This window comes from Xenia sp. Carnegie-2017, unplaced genomic scaffold (assembly GCF_021976095.1).
Source record: "Xenia sp. Carnegie-2017 unplaced genomic scaffold, XeniaSp_v1 HiC_scaffold_23, whole genome shotgun sequence".
Classification (NCBI taxonomy): Eukaryota; Metazoa; Cnidaria; class Anthozoa; order Malacalcyonacea; family Xeniidae; genus Xenia; species Xenia sp. Carnegie-2017.
In genome coordinates, this window is record NW_025813486.1 from 13682891 (window position 1) to 13707705 (window position 24815).

At 47.6% G+C, this 24815-nt stretch overlaps 1 protein-coding gene, 1 long non-coding RNA gene and 2 other non-coding genes across 5 annotated transcripts; all 4 read left to right on the forward strand.

The window, feature by feature from the left end:
* The first annotated feature begins 2817 nt into the window (after nucleotides 1-2817).
* On the forward strand, nucleotides 2818-4203 carry LOC124449160 (cell surface glycoprotein 1-like). Its single transcript, XM_047000111.1, has one exon. The coding sequence runs from the start codon at nucleotides 2818-2820 to the stop codon at nucleotides 4201-4203; it is 1386 nt and encodes a 461-aa protein (XP_046856067.1).
* Nucleotides 4204-7280: 3077 nt separating this feature from the next.
* On the forward strand, nucleotides 7281-7463 carry LOC124450133. The gene has a single exon (XR_006949876.1). It is a non-coding gene; the product is annotated as a U2 spliceosomal RNA (small nuclear RNA).
* A 345-nt stretch (nucleotides 7464-7808) lies between these two features.
* LOC124449915 lies at nucleotides 7809-7971 on the forward strand. The gene has a single exon (XR_006949680.1). It is a non-coding gene; the product is annotated as a U1 spliceosomal RNA (small nuclear RNA).
* A 1688-nt stretch (nucleotides 7972-9659) lies between these two features.
* On the forward strand, nucleotides 9660-20282 carry LOC124448757. Of its 2 annotated transcripts, none has more exons than XR_006949239.1 (3): nucleotides 9660-9788; nucleotides 14410-14415; nucleotides 20271-20282. It is a non-coding gene; the product is annotated as an uncharacterized LOC124448757 (long non-coding RNA). The 2 variants fall into 2 exon arrangements; XR_006949238.1 differs by lacking the exons at nucleotides 9660-9788; nucleotides 14410-14415 and adding exons at nucleotides 11744-11883; nucleotides 15574-15583.
* The last annotated feature ends 4533 nt before the right edge of the window (nucleotides 20283-24815 follow it).

Below are 24815 nucleotides of genomic sequence, written 5' to 3' on the forward strand. Positions count from 1 at the left end.
ATCGATGCAGGTTTGACCGTCTCTCTCCCGATGCCTCTTCGGTATTGCGGATGGCGAAGTCGACTTTCCGATTCGCGGTGAAATTAGAACATCGCCACTCCCTGCGGACGAAGTTCGAGGAAGAATGGTTGCTCCGTGGCCTAGTCGGCACCATCACCGACAATAACAGCGTATCCTTTTCTAAGGATTTTATGTCTTAATTGTTGGTCATTTGTTGGACGGTGCTGAAGGGGGTCGCCTTCATTGGTTGTACTGCCGGATAGCCCGTTCGTCGTCCGTTACGTAGATGTGAAAGGAGCAGCTCGCTGTCCCTTTTAATATCTCGTCTCGTCCATTTTCGTTCGTTTTGTCAAAGTTCTGGCATTTATGCCTGGGCTTAGTATCGTCGAGAGATCCTCGATCTCTCCTTTTCGTTTCTCTGTCGGTTCTGTCTGCGGGGGAGAGGTTCGCATCCTCTGTCGATCTGCGTCGCTAGTAGCGGCCTCCCTGAGTGTACCGGTCTTGCATGCACAGGTGCGTAGTCATTGCACACCCCGACTTCGTAACCTACCCGGTCCCCACCCAAAATAAGATCAAGTGTTCTTATCAGCTTAATAGGCAGTGCTGTTCTTATCAGCTTAATAGGCAGTGCTATACTTGATTGGTTTCCGTTAATTGGTTCGTTGAAAGTTAATTGGATCGCTAATTGGAACGCTAATTGGATCACACTTATCAAGGTTAGTTGACTTTGAATTTGGATTTGCTTTTACGTCACTGGATTTGGATCGGAATTGGAATTTGCACCGGAATTGGACTTGGAATTGGAAGACCCTTTGGTATTTTCGTACTCGGACTCATCTACGTAGCGATACAGAAGTGGAGCTTTCGACCGGCATTTCCCTACATCGTTCGGTTCGGACTATTTTTCGCTTTTGACCACGTAATTTTTTCCTGCAATTGGTCCTCTTACTGTTACGAACACTGTGTGTGAGTTTTCACGCGCAACTATCGCTAAAACGCCGATATTTCGAAGACGAACTTTCGCAAGTGAGTTGCTCGAGATTCTGTCACGACCCCATTACGCGTTTGGAGGGTTGTTTTCTTAAATACCGCATCGAATTTGCGTTGGCACTGGCAATATAGAACTACAAACGGTATCTTGTACGAATTCGACAACAAATTCGTACGAAATCTCATCGAGTTTTAAAACGACCGTTGGCTATTTTACGGTTGCCTGGCTACCATTTCAAATTCGCGTGCACTTTTCGCTACAACGCGTTATATTCGAACTCTTTACTTACTTTTATTTACTGCTGGCGTTATATTACTGATATACCCGGGTATACTCAGTCTTTCCCAAATTGTTCCAATATTTGGCAAGTTTTTCTATCCTAACTTCAAAACGCGACCGTTGGCTGTTTTTCGGTTGCTACGTAACGAATTTAAATTCCTACTGCATCGACTTGCCTGCTCAATAGACCGAACAATTATCGCGTGACAATAATACCGTCACACAATACGGAACTTTCTCCTCGCTAACTCATCGATCTGCCGCATTTTCCACCGAACTCTCTCTGATAGTTGCGGCTGCTACTATTTCACGGCGATTGTATCGAGGGATAAACATTTTAACCGCCTCTTTACTTATTTCGGGATACATAGTCTCTACACAAACGCGATTATATATTCCCGACCGACTGTTTGTTTACATTTGCATCGACCATCCTCGCCGCTATTTTCTCGCCGTGCAGTGAACCTATTCGCCCAACCACAACATATAATTGTTCCTGCACGTACACTCCGCTGAACCTATCGACTATCTGTTATTACATCGGTGACAACCGACGATATTTTGCGATTCTTATCCCAGACTTTCCCGAGCATATTTTTGTTCGGCGAGTCAAGCGTATCGCGTGCCCATCGAAAGTTACTCGCTCGCAAGTGTTTGGAAATCACTTTTTACACGGCCCGACACTTTGTACCTTCTCTCCGTGGCCCACGCGAGTTATTACAGTGTTTCTGGGTTCTTTTTTTCCGATTGCGGCCGATTCAGCACTGCCAGGAGCCCTACTTCGCTGTACGTGCCGTACACGGGCCGATATTTGATACCATACTTAAGCCAAATTATAACTTTTTTGACGCGTGCCGTTCATTTTCGCGCGTTTTCCCGCCACATACCGCTAACAAAGCGTAATTTGGCCCCTATTTTTCGAACTTTGCTGGTATTTCGGCTGTTTCTATTGCTTACGTGGCTACAAGAGATCGTGTCACGTCTGTTTGGCGGTACACGTTACCTCACCTTGACTTTTTGCAATGAGGTGCGTCTACTGCAAGCAATACTTCCGTACCCGTCATGCTCTAAGCAGTCATTGGAACTGCACACATCATGGTCGGCTTAAAGGTGACGGATCTCCTCCTGAGAAGTGCACAGTGACGTTTAACACGGACCGCTCGGCTCAAGACCTTCACTGCCCACACAAAGGCTGTAAATTTCAGAGCCGACGCGTCGATACCGTGAAACACCTATCTAAACACTTCTCCAGGTGTCACAAGCGTGAGGAGCTCGTCGTGAACTACTTTTGTGGCACCTGCGGCGTCTATTTGGACCCAGCTGAGCGGCAGTCCCATCGGGAAGCGCACACCAGAGCCTCCCAGTCTGGCACGCAGTTCAGCCCGCCCACACCAGTGATCGATCCTGCCACTGCTGAACTGACACTCGTCCCGGGCCATCACCAACTCGCATCATCGTCATCGCTATCGCCAATGAAGCTTGACATCAGGCTTCTATCCCCACAGGAGTCGTTCCGCCTCACTTCACCCAAGAAGGCCTCCATACCCATGGCGAAACGACACATCCATCACACACCACTGGATCCACTGGCTGCCCCGTTCACACCGTCTTCACCACCCACACAACCATCTGTACCAAGTCCCCCACAGCTATCGTTCTCATCGCCTGGTTGGTTTCCAGCTTCACAAGACGATAGACTTTCTCTACATGGTGGATCCTCGCCAGAACATCCCAGAGATACTCCTGACATCGTTCACCAGCCACCACCTCTCGCTCCATCTCACTCCATGGGACCCATACCACCACCTTCTAAACTTATCCCACCTCAGCGCTTCACCACCCAGCAAGGCACAACTTCAACTTCTGATTCCCCCAACACACTGGACCGCTTGTCCATTTCACCTGGCTCCACACCGGACCCATCACTCCTCCCACTGGATTCTCCACTCACCACCTGCCGTACCAACTCTCCGTTCACTCCTGTACTCCCCTCACAGTTCACCATCTCTGGTCAAACTCCACCACTCATATCCCCATCAACGCCCGACAATGCACAGGGTCTGGACCACCACATTTCTCAATCCTCCACCGCTGCCACACTGTCTCCACCACCAACTCCGCCTCCCCCCTCCCCACAATCCACCCGCCATGACATCATCGACAGCATCCACACACAACTTTCCCGCCTGCGACAACTCACCCGCGAGGACAGCGTGTCTCCATCACCTCCGTCACCTTCATCATCATCATCACCCTCCTCTGTTTCCGAGCCATCATCAACAGACATGCAGCCAGCCATCACTGCCTTTTCACGTCTGCTGGAGATGTCTGAACGTCCCAAACCCTCCAGCAGCTCATCATCCACAGTCACAGAGGACCGTGCATCCGTCAGGGTAGCTCCGCCACCACCAGTAAGTCAGCAAACACAACCGTTCCACCGCCGCAACCGCCACTCCTCCTCTTCTAAGGTACCACAGCTCACCCCCATCCTCCAAGCATATCGTCATCAGCAGGGTGGAGCTGCCCACAGACCACAGCACCCACCACCACAACACCACGCTGAACAGTCTCTAGCTGCTTCAGACCATGCAGACTGGGACTCTGCCGACGACTTCGCTAGTCCTTCATTGCACCCCAGGCCTGTATCCCGCCATTCCGACACACCATCCCATTCACCACCGCCGCAGCACACACCTGGGTTGACTGACCAAGTGGATGAAACCATCAACGAGATCCCTTCGCACCAACCTCGTCCTCATCGGGAACCCGACCACCTACCACCAGGGGAAGGCAATCACAATGCCCCCCCGTCGGACGATGAGGATGGTGTGAAAAGTGGAAGGGAACTTTCTCTGAAGACTCTACCTGGGAGGAATTCACCACACACTGCACCACCTTCGCCACTGCCGCACGAGAACTGGCCACCAGCTTAAAGAAATCACACACCTCACGCACGCCCAAACCGTCATCTCAGTCACGCCCACCAACCTCACGCCGCCCGCCGCAAGGTAGATCCATCCCCAGATTCGACCCCACCGAAGCCCTTCGCCTGCAAGGCCTGTATTATCACTCCAAGAGACGGGCTGCACGGAAGATTCTTGGGAACAACAACACTATCTTCATGGGCTCCATCGACAACGCCGAACAATACTTCACCACCTCCCTTGCAGAAAAATTCACAAACACATCAATCCTGCAGGAGCAACTAGATCAATTCACTCCCACCGCCCGTGAAGAACCCACCACCAAACTCTTGTACGATGAACTGCGACAGTCTGAGATAGCTGCCAAACTAGGCTCCGTTGCCAACACCGCACCGGGTTCAGACAGATGCGAGTATGCTCACCTTAAAAAGGTCGACCCCACCGCTGCCATCCTGTCCCTGATCTTCAACCGATGCCATGCAGAGAAGGACGTTCCACAACCGTGGAAAGACGCAGTGACGATCCTGATTTACAAGAAAGGGGACACGGATGACATCTCCAACTTCCGCCCAATAGCGCTCATGTCGACCATGTATAAACTGTTTATGGGCGTACTCGCAAAACGTCTGACCAAGTGGAGCATCTACAACGGCATACTATCGGATGAGCAGAAAAGCGCGCGGCCCTCGGAAGGATGCTACGAGCACACCTTTTTGTTGAAATCAATCGTGGCAGACTCTCGACGCCGCAAGCAAAAGCTGTGCATGGCCTGGCTGGATATCCGCAATGCCTTTGGCAGCATCTCACACGACGTCATACGCTCTTCGCTTCAGCACATTGGTGTCCCAGCGGACATGATTCAGCTCATCGGCAACGCGTACTCCGGTGCCTCGACAACTATAAAAACACCTGCAGGCAGCACTGCTTCTATCCCAATTCGTGCCGGGGTAAAGCAGGGCTGCCCACTGAGCCCTATTATCTTTAATCTGTGCATGGAGTTGATTCTGCGCATGGTTAAATCTAAAGCCAGTCAACTCCGCTCGGGGGTATGCAGGTTTCAGAGTCGCACCGTCTCGTGTCTAGCCTATGCCGACGACTTGGTCCTGCTGGCTCGTTCTCCAGACGCTCTCCAACAACTGCTTGATCGTGCCTCGGACGCGGCCTCGGTGCTCGGTTTCGAATTTCGGCCCGACAAGTGTGCGACGCTCTTTCTCACCACCGAAGGCAAGCGTCGCCTCTGGACGGACCGCCACGACTTCACTCTTCAGGGTGACCATTTGCCGGCCCTTGAGAACGAACAGTCATACCGATACCTAGGAGTGCCAATCGGGGTCATCCACAACATCGATGACATCCCGAGCATCATCCCGCGTCTGATCCACGATCTCCACTCCATCAACTCCTCTCTTCTCGCTCCGTGGCTGAAACTGGATGCGATCCGCACTTTCATTCAACCCTGCCTCACATACGCTCTTCGTGCCGGCGATCCGCTGAAGAAGTCACTCAGTGAATACCGCTCCCTCCTCGTCAGGGTCCTACGCGAAATCTGCAACCTGCCAACCAGAGCCACTCAAAGCTATTTCTTTGCAGCGAAAAAGGCCGGTGGCCTGGGCTTTCAGGACCCTTTCGTGGAGTGTGACATGCAGGCAATCGTGCAGGCTGTTCGTGTGCTCTCATCCGGTGATGACAACGTTACCACCATCGCCAAGGAAGATCTTCGTGCCTTTGTCCGTCAGACGGCCCAATCAAACCCGACCGCGGACTTGATATCGAAATACCTCTCTGCCAAGGACGATCCAAGACTGAGAACACTGCACTACTCCTCTCACTCGTCACTGTGGTCGAGAGTCAGAAAAGCCTGTCGCCGTCAGAACATCGACGTTCGATTCTCCGATTCCGAACCTCCCACCATCTCGGCAGACGAATCCGATGCGGTTAAGTCTCACCAGGTATCGTCTTTTCTCCATCGCCTGGCCCAACAGCGGTATGCAGACTCACTGGCTGCTCTTCCGGATCAAGGAAAGGTGGCCCGTTGCCTGGCTGAGGATGTCTACGCCAATGGCTCGAGCTGGCACATGAATGGACTCAACATTCGCTTTAAAGACTGGAGATTCATTCATTGCGCCAGACTCAACGTGCTCCCCCTCAATGCCAACAAGAGCAGATTCTCCCACACAGATCCGACATGCCGCCATTGCACCCAACCGGAAACCCTGCCTCACGTTCTCTGCCACTGCCGATCGCTGATGACGCAGATGCGCGAACGACATAACCTTATCGTGGACGGTATACTGAACTCAGTACGATTCGGTGATGTCACCACCGATCATGCGGTGCAGAACTCCGGACTACGCCTCCGCCCGGACATCGTAGTAGAAGAAAAGGACGACGTCCTGATCATAGATGTCACTTGTCCCTTTGACAACGACGACAACGCTCTGGCCGATGCGGCGCAAACCAAGCTCAATAAGTACGAACCTCTTAAGCAACACTTCATTGGACTTGGCAAGCGCTGCGAAATCCACCCTTTCGTCATCGGAGCCCTGGGATCCTGGTACCGCCCGAACGAGCTACTTTGTACCCGACTTGGCATGACGCGACGTTATAAGAACCTTTTCCGCAAGTTGTGCTGCTCGGATGCAATCCGTGGATCTTCCGATATCTACCGCCTCCACCTGGGCTGCGATTTGGCAACCCAGGATGCCCAGTAAACATAATAGACATAAGAACTCATCTCTTATTACGAACGTACCCATAATTCAATGGAACACTCTATATATTTGTAAATAGTATATGTATATAGTAATGATGTACTTTGGGGAAATGAACAATACGGGTGGGTTTCTTTCTGCTTTCGTCGAATTTCTTTCTACATATAGTCTTCTCCCACTGCCACTTACCTTCTCTCTAATGTCATCTATTTCTTTACTTACCTTATCATTTACCTTTTAACTTACCTTCTTACTTATCTGTTTTTTCTACCTATTTTTTATACTTACCTTAACTACCTTAATATAGGATATAGTAACTATTAGTTCTATATGCATGAAATTATTTTGTAAATATTGATTGTTGTAATTGGGCCCATCAATTTAAATAAACTACTGATAAGAACTCTGTTCTTATCAGCTTAATATCTGATATGTCGGGCAATGCCCGACTCTTATATTAAACTGATTTTTGGATATCGGCGATGGGATTGGAGCTTGCTTCGCCCTGGCCACGGGTTGTCTCGGTATTGCACTACCTCCGAGTTCGGCCCATTTCCCTTCGCGGAAGGGAAACACATTTACTTTAAACAAAAGAAAAAAAACAAACAAAACAGCCAGCAAATCAAATAGCTAAGCGAATTTATTTTGTCTGTAACTAACTAACTAACTAACTAACCGAGAAACGAACTGTTTAACATTTAACTAACTAACTAACATACGTCTCTTTTCGACAGAGTCGGCGAAAGACGAAAAGACGTCGTCGTCGTCGGAAAGGAAGACAATAAAGGCCGTCAGACGGTAAGTTGCAAGTGCAAAAGTAGTGAAAAGTAAAGGAGGGGTGCAACCGTGTCGCACCGAGCGTACGTTCGCGTACAAAGTATGCTCGCCGTGCGTCGTTCGAGCATACTTACCTGACGCGAGAGGCACCTTGATCAGCTAGGAGGTCCTCTCAGGATGAGGCCCTTTCATTGCACTTCGACTGGGTTGACTCCTGCGATTACCCTAACGTGGGTAACTCGAGCGTATAATTTCTGGTAGTGGGGACCTGCGTTCGCGCTCGTCCCCTTCGTTTCTCACGATGGGAGGAAGAAGCGGAGAAAAAGAACAAATAAAATAGAACACAATAGAGAGAAGAGGGCCTTTCGTCCGTCAATTGTATGCCACGCTTTGGGACATATATAAATTCGTTGTTCGTTCGGGGTTAGGTTGCATGCTGCCAAATTTTTTACTGACCTATCCCAAAATGCATAGCGAGATGCAGGAGAAATTTATATCAGCTATTAGCAAGAATAAATTACTTGTATTTGACATAAATTACTTGTACTTAACAACGACGTAAACGGCCGGCGTGTGTGTATATTTTGACGGACGGCATATACATTATGAAAATATACAAATTATAATATGTATCGTCGACGTTAACAGTAATGATATTGCATTGCGAACGTTTTTCTTACTTAGTCGTACGTTTGTTTAGCTTTTATAGTAATTATTTCTATGTATCACTGACATTTAACGGCTCGTAGTGTAAAATTCGTTCATTGAGCTGCTTGTCTGCCGATTTCATGAAGCATGACCTTGTTGACATTGCAGCACTTGCATACAATGCGAATCATTATCGCCCACAAGCACAAAGCGTTTGTTTTACAATGAGAAAGCACGTCTGCAGCAAGTTCGCGACAGACATCGCGTGCTTCCTACGTCATATGAACGATCGCATTTCGCGGCATTACGCGCGAATTTTCAAACATGTTCTTCTTTACGAACAGGTGTACATTGGATTAGAAAGAACGCTTGACATGACGATTGTAGTAAAGGATGATTCCTTCGTTATCCGTACTGCTTGATTTTTTTCATTTGTTGCATGATTTCTACGCGAAAAGATACAATAGAACCGTGTGTTTCTCATGCAACTTGTAGAGTGAAAAAATGGCGAAAGCTCTTCTTCTGTATCGCTTCTCGGCCTTTTGGCTAAGATCAAGTGTAGCTGCCGACGGACACGGTGACAAGTCGAGAATTGCTGTTGCTGAGTCTGCGCGTTCTGATCGTTTGGTGTTCTGTTAATCGTATTCAATATCGTCTTCGAAATCGTGAGTTCGTTCCTTGTTTGTAAATTGTTATATTTTGTATCTGTTTTCTGGTAGTTCCTTATTAGGGGGCCCATTTAGGGGGCAACCGAACAGGAGGGGGTCTTTCCTCTTTTCTTGTTGCTAGGGTCTAGTCGGGGGGTGGTTTGGCCACGTTCTGACACCTTCAGTGTTCCTTCTTATATTTCGCGTGTTTATCGCCATTTTGTTATCGGGAAGCTTTCTTCCTCGACTTGTTTTTGCGAAGCTACAAGACTTCACGTGTGATTTATATTCTTTTTGGTTTCTGCTATAAGTAGGAACTGCTATATACTGTGTGCTTTCGAGTTTATATAGTTGCTCGAACGTTTATCTTACTTTAAAGAACGATCGTTTATCGAAGGTCGTTTGTACTTTGATCGGGCGTTGTTTTATAACTTCTTGCTCGTACTTTCTATTTATTATATTCCTTTATCTTTTGCCTTTACGCTGATTGCTGTTATTCAGCGTTGTTTAATTTATCGATTGACTTGCTTGGACCTTTGCCGTTCAAACTATTATACTTTTCGCGAAGCACGTTGTTTGTTTGCTTCGTTTCTGCCTATTTTTTGCCTTGTTTTTTTGCTAGTTTGTTTTAGACTAGCGTATTTTGCCTTTTGCCTTTTTGTTCTACGGTGAATATCATATCTAACTGTAGATTTTCTCACTATTTTGCCTTTTGCCGTTGTATATTTACGCGGCGTTATATATTATTCGTGGGCGTAGTCGAGCGTCTTTCGCTTGAAGATACGCTAGTATCCTGAGTGTTTTTGCACTAGTTGTTACATTTCTCCTGGTGTAAGCGTGTTCTATACTTTTTCTACTTTTATTTGGTCTGTTTGACCGAAGACTTTTTTCTTTGGGCGTTTTTTTTCTGCCATAAACGTCTGATTTCTTGCTTGTATGAATTGAGTGCATGATTGCTTGCATTTTTAATTTTTCATACGCCCCCGTTTAATACTAATATTTTGTGAACGGAATAATAACATTTTATATAAACTTGTACAATGATACCGTACGCCTCAAGAACCGTCGATATCGTACTGCATCCTGACTGCCCCCTTCCCAAAAAGGGTGCCAAGGATGTCATAAACCTGTTGAAGACACGGGAATTGTCTTCTACAATAGAAGCTGTCGTCCAGATATCACCGGAGAGATATCGCCTGACCTTCAATAACGCTCGACAAATGCAAGCGTTCTCTAATCAGGACTTTTGGTGCATGCAAACCCGTCGAGTTTCGATCAGTTTCCCCATTTACTTGGGTTTATATTTCCCGTCTGTCATACGGCATCCCTGACGAAGCCATCACTAGGGCACTTGCCCCTTATAGTGGCGGCATTAAAACCATCAAGTCGGTGCTGCATGAGAAAATATATACTGGTGAGCACAACGTGCTCATGAAGATCGTGGCAAACATCCCCGCTCGCCTCCGCATAGCCGGACATTGGTGTGTGGTTAAATACAGTGGCCAAAAGCCTGTATGTTTCAAATGCCACAAGGAGGGACACGTCATCGCTGACTGTCCGTCTTATAGAGCTGCCCTAGACAGCTACAATAATAATATTACAAATCCCAACGAGGATCCTGCTACTACCGGTAGCAATAATAATAATACAGACTCTTCTGTACCTTCCGCTCCTTCGCGCAGCACATACGCCGCGATTGCGAGGAGCAATATCGTATCGAATAATACCTCCGAGAGTACCGGGCCATCCACTCCCGTGCTAACAAATTGTAGTAGTAGTGCCCAGTCAGCTCCTGCCTGCGTTTCCGACGCTCCGGAACCTGCCTCTTCTGCCTTGCCTGCCCTTTCTGCCCCTTCTGGGGGGGGTGGCACTGTCAACATGGAGTCCTCGCCTTCGAACACCTTCAGCCCCGTTCGACGAAGACGTGGAAAAAGACGCCATTCTCCAGCTACATCACCGCAACCGGAGGAGAAACGCGCGACGCCCGCTGACGTGACCGTTGCTGACGATAACACCCTTTCCGATCCCGAAAACGCGGAATCGCCTCCTGAAACCGTGCCCCTTCCTGCGGACACTGATGAGGATGATGATGATGATGATGATGACACGGACATGGACGACGAGACAAACCAGACCACGAAAGTGACTGGCGATGACGATGATGATGATAATGATGATAACGTTGACAATGATGATAATGATGATAACGTTGAAAATAATGATGATACTGATGAAAATGTGGATAATGATGATATTGGTGACGATAACGAGTCACAGCATTCGGCAGCGGAACAAATGGACCCGGCCGACTACCTCGACCTTGGTGAAGATGATTGCTCCAGCGATGATGGCGCTTCCTGCGCTTCCTTCGCTACCGTATCAGAGGCGGAATTGCCCACCTCACCTGCTCCTCGTCCCGTGCGACTTTCCCTCAGGAAAGACACACGACCCAAAACTCGCAATGAGTCTGCTGGTGCCGTGGCACATGACGCGGACGCATTATATAAATTGGCGGCAGTGCTTCCCACCCAGGGGGGCTCTCCATCTTTTTAAACTTATTTAACTTTTTCGACAACTTTTTTGTCTTTTCCTTTTTTCGAATTTTTTCTTGCCTCTATAACTTTTTCACGATGACTACTTCAACGGCATTGATATCCCTCATTACGTTGAACTGCCAAGGCCTCCGTAATGCGACACAGAGGTCTGTTTTATTTTCCTGGCTTTCTTGTTTTTCCCCCCTTATCGTGTGTTTACAAGAAACCCACGCTACGAGCCATGCCGAATTTGAACAATGGATTGAAGCGGAAACTCGGGCCGATAACAACAAGCCCAAGTATCAAGTTCTTTCTTCTCCCGGCACGACCCGTTCGCGGGGCGTTGCCGTTCTCTATCACCCTTCTCTTTCCGTTCTTTTTTCTTCAGCCGACTCACAAGGTCGGTTGCAAATCATCCATTTCTCTTTCCATTCTACCCCTTTCCAGCTTGTTAACGTTTACGGTCCTAACCAGAAGAACCCTGGCATCGAGTTTTATCATTCCATCCTCCCGTTGGTGGATGTCTCTCTGCCTACAATCATAGGGGGAGATTTTAATACGGTGGTCGATCCACACCTCGACCGCACTGGCTGCAACCCTACGTCACCGTGGGCATACAATTGGCCACACACCTTGGCCACCCTTACCACCGAACTAACTCTAACGGACATATGGAGAACTCGCCATCCTTATGAACGCTCCTACACCTGGTCTCGGTCTAACGGCCAAGTTGGATCCAGACTCGACATGTTCTGGTTGTCTTCCTTCTTGGCACCGTATGTGAAGGAAATCTCCATTTTACCATATTTTCGAAGTGACCATTCGTATGTTCATCTTTCTTTTTCTCTTCCGGATGCGCCGGAGCGTGGGAGGGGCTGCTGGAAATTTAATAATAACCTATTAAATAATGCATGCTATAAACAATTAATAGAAAATTTTTGGAAAGAATGGCAATATGAAAAGACCCATTACCCTTCCTTACCTGTCTGGTGGGATGTTGGGAAAGGACTCATCCGCCAATTAACGGTTGATTTCGCTGCCGATATCGCGGCAAAGCAGAGGGACACCTACCAAACCCTCAACGAACATCTCAGGTCGCTCTCCTCCCGTCGTGACGCAGGTGATGATGTGATGGATGAAATTGCAGAAACAGAAACTGCTCTCTACGAGCACCACCGTCGCAAAGCCGAAGGTGCACGCTTGCGAGCACGTGAACGTTGGGCCGAGGAGGGGGAGACCTCCTCTAAATACTTTTTCCAGCGGGAACGAACCCGTGCCGTCCGGAACTTGATGCATGCAATCAACGATGTCCACGGCCGTGTGGTTCGCACTCTGCGTGGGATATTGCATGTGTGGATGCTTTTCTATACTGCCCTTTTTTCTGCAGCCTACTTAGACGCCGCTGAACAAACCTTTTTTCTGCACAGCATTACCCACAAACTATCACCTGTTGACGCAGCCCTCTGTGAGGGAACTGTTTCTTTAGATGAATGTTCTGCTGCGCTTAATTCTTTTGAAAATAATAAATCTCCGGGGGTGGATGGCCTTACCTATGAGTTTTACCGTGCATTTTGGACTTTTTTGGGCCCAGACCTAGTATCTGTTCTTAATGCCTCTTTTTCGGATGGGAAATTATCCCTGTCACAGCGAACGGGAATCATCACGCTTCTTTATAAAAAAGGTGACAAACTGGACCCCAAGAACTGGCGTCCGATAACTCTGCTCTGCACAGATTATAAAATTCTATCAAAAGTTCTCACTGGCCGCTTGGCCCAGGTCCTCCATACTGTTATCTCTCCATACCAGACGTGTGGTGTTCCGGGACGTTTCTCGGGTGAAGCTGTACGCTTGATACAAGACTGCCTGGACTTTGCAAACTCTTCCAACACTGGTGGAGTCCTGTTATCACTCGATCAAGAGAAGGCTTTCGATAGAGTTGATTGGGACTTTCTCCAGAAAGTCTTAACTACCATGAATTTTGGACCTTCATTTTGCGCTTGGATCCGTCTGCTTTATACCACCATATATTCCCGTATCTTAATTAACGGTGCTCTCGGGGGCCCTTTTTCTATTTCCCGGGGAGTACGGCAGGGTTGTCCCCTTTCACCCCTTCTGTACATCCTGGCTGCCGAACCACTTTCCCGAGCGATTCAAGACGCCGATGCCATTCATGGTTTTCCGCTACCAAATGGCACAACCGTGAAAATCTTACAATATGCTGACGATACTTCTTGCTTCGTCATGGATGATGCCAGCCTGCTCGCCTTATTGAACATCTGCGATCGTTTTGCCCAAGCTACGGGAGCAAAATTAAACCTTGACAAGACGGAAGGTCTCCTCTTTGGGTCTTGGAAAACAAGGACAGACCTACCCATCAATTTGAAATGGACGTCCGAATGTCTGATTATTCTGGGCTGTCGCGTAGGAAACTCTGTCCTGCCGGATTGGGACACACTGCTCCAAAAACTTACAACCAAACTCAAATCTTGGTCTTCGCGATCCCTGTCTCTGCAGGGTAGAACTCTGCTTGCAAACACCTTGGGCCTGAGTACCTTTTGGTACCAGGCTACGATCTTTGACATGCCCAAGACGGTTGTGCATGCAGTAAACAAACTTTTATTCCCCTTTTTATGGAATAAAAAGAAGGAACCGATTGCGCGCAGCTCTGCCGTCGCTCCTCGTCTTCGTGGGGGTTTGGGTGTCGTGCATGTCGGCACGAAACTTCTATCTTTACGTACAATTTGGCTACGTCGTCTTCTGCTGACTCGCTTTACTGTTCCTTGGCCGGTTTTGTTCTCTTACAATATTGGGCAAGTCTTCAAGCACGACCTGGACACCCTTTTCAGGCGAGAAACTATCCCTGCCTACTTAATCAAGAAACTCCCAAAATTTTACCAGTCCGTTGTACACACTTGGGTACAACTCGAGGGCCGAGGTCTGGATGATACATGGACGGTCGGGCATACTAATGCCAATCCTATTCCGCTGGCGGAACTCACTGCTAAGCGAACATACTCACTTTTATTGGACCGCTCCTTAGCACCTCACAAGGCTGTTGAAAAATTTCGTGCAATGCAGCTCCACGTCCACTGGCAATCCGTGTGGCGTTCCTTGACATTATGGCGCTACGTCCGATCGGTAGCTGATACCAATTATTATAACTTTCATGGCCGCTTGGCCACCGTGGATCGTTTGATCCGTTTTGGCATGCGAGTTGATGCGAACTGCTTCTGTGGAGAGCAGGAAACTGCAATCCACCTTTTCTACTCCTGTCCCGTCGCTAAGACCGTTTGGGCCTGGATGACCCCTCTCCTGGTGTCTCTGAACGTACCAACGCCCCTTCCCATCTCCACCATTCTCTTCGGATTCCCGGACGCGAAGAAGATCCCCGCGGCCGTGAATGCCATTTTGGGCATCCTTCGTCATCATTTGTGGCTTCACCGCAATCGATGCAGGTTCGACCGTCTCTCTCCCGATGCCTCTTCGGTGCTGCGGATGGCGAAGTCGACCTTCCGATTCGCGGTGAAACTAGAACATCGCCACTGTCTGTTGACAAAGTTCGAGGAAGAATGGTTGCTTCGTGGTCTTATCGGCACCATCACCGACGACAACACGGTATCCTTTTGTAAGGATTTTATGTCTTGAATGTTGGTAACTTGTGGGACGGGTGCTGATGGGGGTCGCCTTCATTGGTTGTACTGCCGGATAGCCCGTTCGTCGTACGTTGCGTAGATTGCGAAAAGGCAGCTTGCTGTCCTCTTCAATATCTCGTCTCGTCATTTTCGTGCGTTTTGTCAAAGTTCTGACATTTATGCCAGGGCTTAGTATCGTCGAAAGATCCTAGATCTTACCTTTTTGTTCTCTGTCGGTTTTGTCCGCGGGGGAGAGGTTCACAACCTCTGTCGATCTGCGTCGCTAGCGGCCTCCTTGAGTGTACCGGTCTTGCACGTAAGGGTTCGTAGTCATTGCACACCCGACCGTAACCTACCCGTCCCCACCCAAAATAAGATCAAGTGTAGCTGCTAACAGACACGGTGACCTGTCGAGATCTGCTGTTTCGAGTCTGCGCGTTGTGATCGTTCGTTGTTCGTAATCATATTCAATATCGTCTTCAAAACTGTGAGTTCGTTCCTTGTTTGTAAATTGTTATATTTTGTATCTGTTTTCTGGTAGTTCCTTATTAGGGGCCCATTTAGGGGCAACCGAACAGGAGGGTCTTTCCTCTTTTCTTGTTGCTAGGGTCTAGTCGGGGTGGTTTGGCCACGTTCTGACACCTTCAGTGTTCCTTCTTATTTCGCGTGTTTATCGCCATTTTGTTATCGGGAAGCTTTCTTCCTCGACTTGTTTTTGCGAAGCTACAAGACTTCACGTGTGATTTATATTCTTTTTGGTTTCTGCTATAAGTAGGAAGTGCTATATACTGTGTATTTTCGAGTTTATATATTTGCTCGAACGTTTATCTTGCTTTAAAGAACGATCGTTTAACGAAGGTCGTTTATACTTTGATCGGGCGTTGTTATATAACTTCTTGCTCGTACTTTATATTAGTTTACCTTGCCTTAACGCTGATTGCTGTCATTCAGCTCTGCTTAATTTATCGTTTGATTTGCTTGGACCTTTGCCGTTCAAGTTACTATACTTCTCGCGAAGCACGTTGTCTGTTTGCTTCGTTTCTGCTTATTTTTCCTTGTATTTTCTGCTAGTTTGTTTTAGACTAGCGTATTCTGCCTTCTGCTTTTTTGTTCTACGGTGAATTTCATATTTCACTGTAGATTTCCTTACTAATTTTGCCTTTGCCGTTGTATATTTACGCGGCGTTTATATATTATTCGTGGGCATAGTCGAGCGCTTTTGCTTGAAGATACGCTAATATCCTGAGTGTTTTTGCACTAGTTGTTATATTTCTACTGGTGTAAGCGTGTTCTATACTTTTTCTACAATTATTTTGGTCTGTTTGACCGAAGACTTTTCTGCTTTGGGCGTTTTTTCTGCCATAAACGCCTGCCTTCTTGTTTGTATGAATTGAATGCATGATTGCATGCATTTTTAATTTTTTCATACGCCCCCGTTTGATATTATTTTTGAACGGATTAACTAATATTTAATAATGATACCGTATGCTTCAAGAACAGTCGATATCATTCTCCATCCTGACTGCCCCCTTCCTAAAAAGGGAGCCAAGGATGTGATAAATCTTTAAAGACACGGAGTTGTCTTCTACTATCGGCGGTCGTTCAAATCTCACCTGAGCGATATCGCTTAACTTTCAATAACGCTCGCCAAATGCAAGCGTTTTCAAACCAAGACTTCGTACATGGAAAGCCCGTGGAATTTCGATCAGTTTCCCCATTCACATGGGTCTATATTTCCGTCTTTCCTATGGCATCCCTGATGAAGCCATTACCAGGGCACTTGCCTTACAGTGGCGGCATCAAGACGATAAAATCGGTGCTGCACGAGAAAATCTATACCGGTGAGCACAACGTGCTAATGAAGACTTCAAACATCCCTGCACTTCGTATTGCAGGACATTGGTGCGTGGTGAAATACAGTGGCCAAAAACCCGTGTGTTTCAAATGCCACAAAGAGGGACACGTCATCGCTGACTGTCCGTCTTTTCGAGCTGCCCTGGCCAGCTATAATAATAATAATAACAATCCCAACGAGGATAATGCTACTATTGGTAGCACTAATAACACTGAGTCTGCTACACCCGCTGCTCCTTCGCGATCGTATGCCGCGGTTGCAAGGGGCAACGCCTTATCTTCTAATACCTCCGAGAGTACCGGGTCATCCACTCCCTTATTATCTAATAATAATAGTAATGCCCAGTCAGCTCCTGCCTGCGTTTCCGACGCTATGGAACCTGCCTCTTCTGCCTTGCCTGCCCTGCTGCCTCCTGCCCTGCCTGCCTGCCCCTGCCGGCTGCCTGCTCTCTGCCTTGCCTGCCCTTTCTGCTCCTTCTGGGGAGGGCAGCACTGTCAACATGGAGTCCTCTCCATCGATCCCATCGAGCCCCGTTCGACGAAGACGTGGGAAACGACGCCATTCTCCCACCACATCACCACAACCCGAGGAGAAACGCGCGACGCCTGCAGACGTTGAACCTGAGACTGTGCCCCTTCCTCAGGACACAGATGACGATGATGATGATGATAATACTGCAACGGACTTGGATGACGAGACAAACATGCACACGAACATGGACGGCGATGATGATAATGATGATAGTGATGACGACGATGATAATGAAGATAATGATGATGTTGATGATAATGATGATAATGATGATGCTGTTGACGATATTGATGATAATGCTGTTAATGTACAGAATGATGAAAATGATGATATTGGTGACGACAACGAGTCACAACAGTCGGAAGTCGACCAAATGGACCCTGCCGACTACCTTGATCTTGGTGAGGAAGAATACACCAGCGATGATGGCGCTTCCTTCGCAACCGTTTCCAGAGACAGAACTGCCAACTGCCTCGTCCCGCGACTCTCAAGAAAGTCACACACCTGAGAATCGCAATGAGTCTGCTAGTACCGTGGCACAAGACGCAGACGCATTATATAAATTGGCAGCAGTGCTTCCCACCCAGGGGGGCTCTCCATCTTATTAACTTTATTTAACTTTTTTGACAAATTTTTGTCTTTTCTTTTTTTCGAATTTTTTCTTGTCTTTTATCATACCTACAATGACTAATTCATCGTCATTCCTTACCATTATTACATTGAACTGCCAAGGCCTCCGCAATTCGCAACAGAGGTCCGTTTTATTTTCCTGGCTTTCTTGTTTTTCGCCCATGATCGTGTGTCTGCAAGAAACCCACGCCACAAGTCAAACAGAGTTTGAACATTGGATTGACGACGAAACTCGTCACGACAACAACAAATCCAAGTACAAAGTTCTTTCCTCTCCTGGCACGACCCGTTCGCGGGGGGTGGCCGTTCTCTATCACCCATCTCTTTCTGTCCTTTCCTCTTCAGCCAACTCACAAGGTCGGTTGCAAGTTATCCGTTTTTTGTTTCACTCCACATCTTTCCAGCTCGTTAACCTCTACGGTCCTAACCAGAAGAAGCCTGGCATCGCGTACTTTAATTCTATCCTCCCTCTGCTTGATGTCTCTCTCCCTACCATCATAGGAGGAGATTTTAATACGGTGGTCGACCCACATATTGACCGCACTGGCTGTAACCCCACCTCACCTTGGGCTTACAATTGGCCACACACCTTGGCCAATCTTACCCACGAACTTAACTTGGTAGATATATGGAGATCACGCCACCCAGATGAACGTTCATATACCTGGTCTCGCGCTCATGGACAGGTTGGCTCGCGACTTGACATGTTCTGGTTGTCATCGTCTTTCATACCGTACATTAAGGAAGTCTCTATTCTACCTTATTTCCACAGCGACCACTTGTACGTTTATCTATCTTTTTCTCTTCCGGATGCGCCGGAGCGTGGGAGGGGCTGCTGGAAATTTAATAAAAACTTATTAAATAATGCTTCTTATGTACAACTAATTAAAGGTTTCTGGACAGACTGGAGATCTGAACAGATCCATTATCCTTCCTTACCGGTGTGGTGGGATGTTGGGAAAGGACTTATCCGCCAATTGACCGTTGATTTTGCTACCGACCTGGCGGCAGAGCAGAACGCAACCTACCAATCCCTCAGCAGTCAACTTAATATACTTTCTTCACGTCGCGACGCTGGTGAAGATGTGACTATACAAATTAATGAAGTGGAGGACGAACTGTATGAGCATTATCGGCGCAAGGCAGCTGGTGCACGTCTGCGTGCCCGTGATCTTTGGGCTGAGGAGTGGGAGATTTCCTCCAAATATTTTTTTCAGCGAGAAAAAACTCGAGCTGTACGCGACATGATGCATGCGATTAACGATGTCTTTGGACGTACTGTGCGCACCTTACGTGGCATCTTGCACGTGTGGATGCTGTTTTACACTGCCCTTTTCTCTGCAGCATACCTGGACGCTGCAGAACAGACCTTTTTTCTGGACAGGATTACACATAAACTGTCCCCTACGGAAGCAGCCCTTTGTGAGGGAGCTGTTACCTTGAAGGAGTGTACTGCTGCCCTAAATTCTTTTGCCAATAACAAATCTCCGGGGGTGGATGGCCTCACCTATGAGTTTTATCGTACCTTTTGGAATCTTTTAGGCCCGGACTTAGTATCGGTGCTCAATGCCTCCTTCAGTAACGGCAAACTATCATTATCGCAACGAACAGGCATTATAACATTACTTTATAAGAAGGGCGACAAATTGGAACCCAAGAACTGGCGTCCGATCACTCTACTCTGTTCGGATTACAAAATACTTGCAAAAGTTCTCACTGGCCGCTTGGCCGAGGTCCTCCCTAATGTCGTTTCTCCGTGCCAGACATGCGGTGTTCCGGGTCGTTTTTCCGGCGAAATCGTGCGTTTGGTGCAAGATTGCTTGGACCATGCTAACTCTTCTCACCTTGGGGGAACCCTGCTATCACTTGACCAAGAGAAGGCTTTTGATCGCGTGGATTGGGACTTCTTACAAAGAGTCTTAATCACGATGAACTTCGGACCTTCCTTTCGAACGTGGGTTCGCCTGCTTTATACAACCCTCTATTCGCGTGTATTAATTAATGGTGCTCTCGGGGGTCCTTTTTCTATTTCCCGGGGAGTACGGCAGGGTTGTCCTCTTTCCCCGCTTTTGTACATTCTGGCCGCCGAACCGCTTTCTCGAGCGATTCAGGATTCCACTGCTATCAACGGTTTTCCATTACCCAATGGCGAAACGGTGAAAATACTACAATACGCCGACGATACCACTTGCTTCGTCATGGACGATGCCAGCCTACTTGCTCTGCTCCACATTTTTGACCGGTATGCTAATGCTACGGGGGCGAAACTCAACCTCGACAAAACAGAGGGCCTGCTTTTTGGTTCGTGGACAACGAGGACCGATTTGCCAGTTGCGTTGAAATGGACCACCGAATATCTAATTATCTTGGGCTGTTGTGTTGGTAATGGTGCACTGCCGGATTGGGACATCCTTGTGGACAACCTTAAAAAGAAAACAAAATCATGGTCTCACCGTACCCTCTCCTTACAAGGACGAACACTCCTAGCTAACTCTATAGGCCTGAGCATCTTTTGGTATCAGGCTACAATTTTTCACGTGCCAAAAACGGTAGTCCATGCTATTAATAAGATCTTGTTCCCGTTTATCTGGAACAAACCAAAGGAACCCATTGCCCGCAGCTCTGCCGTTGCTCCTCGTCTCCGGGGGGGTCTGGGTCTAATTTTATCGTTACGTGCCATTTGGTTGCGACGTCTCTTACTTTCACAATACACTGTTCCTTGGCCTTCCCTTTTTTGTTATCATGTTTGCCAAGTCTTTTCACAAGACCTGGATGCCTTTTTTTCCCGGGAAACCATTCCCGCATATAAAATTAAACGGCTGCCAAAATTTTATCAATCTGTTGTGCATGCCTGGATGCAATTGGGGGGACGACGTGATGGTGATTTGTGGTCGATTGGGACACATAATAACACACCCATTCCGCTCGCTGAGCTCACTGCCGCACATACTTACACCGTGCTGTTGGAGAATGCTTTGACACCACATAAAGCTATAGAAAAATTCGCTGCAATGCAGATTAATGTTCACTGGCCGTCTGTGTGGCGCTCTCTTCGCCTCTGGCGATTTGTACGATCGATTGCAGATACGAACTATTACAACTTTCATGGCCGCTTGGCCACTGCGGACCGTTTGCTTCGTTTTGGCATGCGTGTAGACGCGAACTGTTTCTGTGGAGAGCAGGAAACTGCAATCCACCTTTTTTGTCAATGTCACATTGCTAAGACCGTTTGGGCCTGGATGACCCTCTACTGGTGCTCTGACCTACCATCTCCCCTTTCCATCTCCACCATCCTCTTCGATTCCCGGACGAAGAAGATCCCCGCGCCGTGAATGCCATTTGGCATCCGTCATCATTTGTGGCTTCACCGCAATCGATGCAGGTTCGACCGTCTCTCTCCCGATGCCTCTTCGGTGTTGCGGAGGGCGAAGTCGACTTTCCGATTCGCGGTGAAAATAGAACATCGCCACTGTCTCCTGACCAAATTCGAAGATGAGTGGTTGCTTCGTGGCTTAGTTGGCACCATCGCTGAAGACAACACGTATCCTTTTCCAAGGAATTTTGTCTTGAATGTTGGTGATTTGTTGGACGGGTGCTGATGGGGTCGCCTTCATTGGTTGTACTGCCGGATAGCCCGTTCGTTGTACGTCGCGTAGATTGCGAAAGGGCAGCTTGCTGTCCTTTCGCTATCTTGTCTCGTCCTTTTTCGTGCGTTTTGTCAAAGTTTCGGCATTTATGCCGGGGCTTAGTATCGTCGAAAGATCCTAGATCTTCCTTTTGTTCTCTGTCGGTTTTGTCCGCGGGGGAGAGGTTCACAACCTCTGTCGATCTGCGTCGCTGGTAGCGGCCTCCCTGAGTGTACCGGTCTTGCACGTAAGGGTTCGTAGTCATTGCACCCCCGACTTCGTAACCTACCCGGTCCCCACCCAAAACAAGATCAAGTGTAGCTGCCAACAGACACGGTGACCTGTCGAGATCTGCTGTTTCGGAGTCTGCGCATTGTGATCGTTCGTTGTTCGTAATCATATTCAATATCGTCTTCAAAACTGTGAGTTCGTTCCTTGTTTGTAAATTGTTATATTTTGTATCTGTTTTCTGGTAGTTCCTTATTAGGGGGCCCATTTAGGGGGCAACCGAACAGGAGGGGGTCTTTCCTCTTTTCTTGTTGCTAGGGTCTAGTCGGGGGTGGTTTGGCCACGTTCTGACACCTTCAGTGTTCCTTCTTATATTTCGCGTGTTTATCGCCATTTTGTTATCGGGAAGCTTTCTTCCTCGACTTGTTTTTGCGAAGCTACAAGACTTCACGTGTGATTTATATTCTTTTTGGTTTCTGCTATAAGTAGGAACTGCTATATACTGTGTGCTTTCGAGTTTTATAATTGCTCGAACGTTTATTTTACTCTAAAGAACGATCGTTTATCGAAGGTCGTTTGTACTTTGATCGGGCGTTGTTTTATAACTTCTTGCTCGTATTTTCTATTAGTTTATCTTTGCCTTAACGCTGATTGCTGTCATTCAGCTTTGCTTAATTTATCGTTTGATTTGCTTTGCCGTTGTATATTTACGCGGCGCTTATATATTATTCGTGGGCGTAGTCGAGCGCCTTTGCTTGAAGATACGCTAATATCCTGAGTGTTTTTGCACTAGTTGTTATATTTCTACTGGTGTAAGCGTGTTCTATACTTTTTCTACTATTATTTTGGTCTGTTTGACCGAAGACTTTTCTGCTTTGGGCGTTTTTTTCTGCCATAAACGCCTGCCTTCTTGTTTGTATGAATTGAATGCATGATTGCATGCATTTTTAATTTTTTTATACGCCCCCGTTTGATATTATTTTTGAACGGATTAACTAATATTTAATAATGATACCCTATGCTTCAAGAACAGTCGATATCATTCTCCATCCTGACTGCCCCCTTCCTAAAAAGGGAGCCAAGGATGTGATAAATCTTTTAAAGACACGGGAGTTGTTTTCTACTATCGAAGCGGTCGTTCAAATCTCACCGGAGCGATATCGCTTAACTTTCAATAACGCCCGCCAAATGCAAGCGTTTTCAAACCAAGACTTCCTCGTACATGGAAAGCCCGTGGAATTTCGATCAGTTTCCCCATTCACATGGGTCTATATTTCCCGTCTTTCCTATGGCATCCCTGATGAAGCCATTGCCAGGGCACTTGCCCCTTATAGTGGCGGCATCAAGACGATAAAATCGGTGCTGCACGAGAAAATCTATACCGGTGAGCACAACGTGCTAATGAAGATTACCTCAAACATCCCTGCACGCCTCCGTATTGCAGGACATTGGTGCGTGGTGAAATACAGTGGCCAAAAACCCGTGTGTTTCAAATGCCACAAAGAGGGACACGTCATCGCTGACTGTCCGTCTTTTCGAGCTGCCCTGGCCAGCTATAGTAAAAATCCCAATGAGGATCCTGCTACTCTTAGTAGCACTAATAATACAGAGTCTTCTGTACCTGCCGCTCCTTTGCGATCGTATGCCGCGATTGCAAGGAGCAACATTCTGCCTGCCAACGCCTCCGAGAGTGCCGGGTCATCCACTCCATTATTAATAAATAATAATAGTATTGCCCAGTCAGCTCCTGCCTGCGCCCGCCCCTCCGGAACCTGCCTCTTCTGCCTCTTCTGCCTTGCCTGCACCTGCCTCTTCTGCCTTGCCTGCCCTTTCTGCCCCTTCTGGGGAGGGTAGCACTGTCAACACGGAGTCCTCTCCATCGAACCCATCGAGCCCCGTTCGAAGAAGACGTGGAAACGGCGCCATTCTCCCACTACATCACCACAACCGGAGGAGAAACGTGCGACGCCTGCCAATGCAGAACCTGAAACTGTGCCCCTCCCTGCGGACACTGATGACGATGATGATGATGATAATAACGAAACGGATATGGACGACGAGACAAACACATACACGAACGTTGATGGCGATGATGATAATGATGACAATGATGATGATGACGATAATGATGATAATGAAGATGTTGATGATAATGATGATATTGCTGATAATGTTCAGCATGATAAAAATGATGATATTGGTGACGACAACGAGTCACAACAGTCGGATGTTGACCAACTGGACCCTGCCGACTACCTTGATCTTGGTGAGGATGAATACACCAGCGATGATGGCGCTTCCTTTGCTACCGTCTCCGAGGCGGAATTGCCCAACTCGCCTGCTCCTCGTCCCGTGCGACTTTCTCTCAGGAAAGACACACGACCTGAGATCCGAAACGAATCTGCTGGTGCCGTAGCACACGACGCGGATGCACTATATAAATTGGCGGCGGTGCTTCCCACCCAGGGGGGCTCTCCATCATATTAACTTTATTTAACTTTTTAGACAATTTTTGTCTTTTCTTTTTTCGAACTTTTTTGCCTTTATCTTACTTACAATGACTAATTCACCGTCATTATTAACATTTATTACATTGAACTGCCAAGGCCTCCGCAATTCGCAACAGAGGTCCGTTTTATTTTCATGGCTTTCTTGTTTCTCACCCCTTATCGTGTGCCTGCAAGAAACTCACGCCACAAGTCAATCAGAGTTTGAACAATGGATCGACGATGAAAATCGCCACGACAACAACAAGTCCATGTACAAAGTTCTTTCCTCTCCCGGCACGACCCGTTCGCGGGG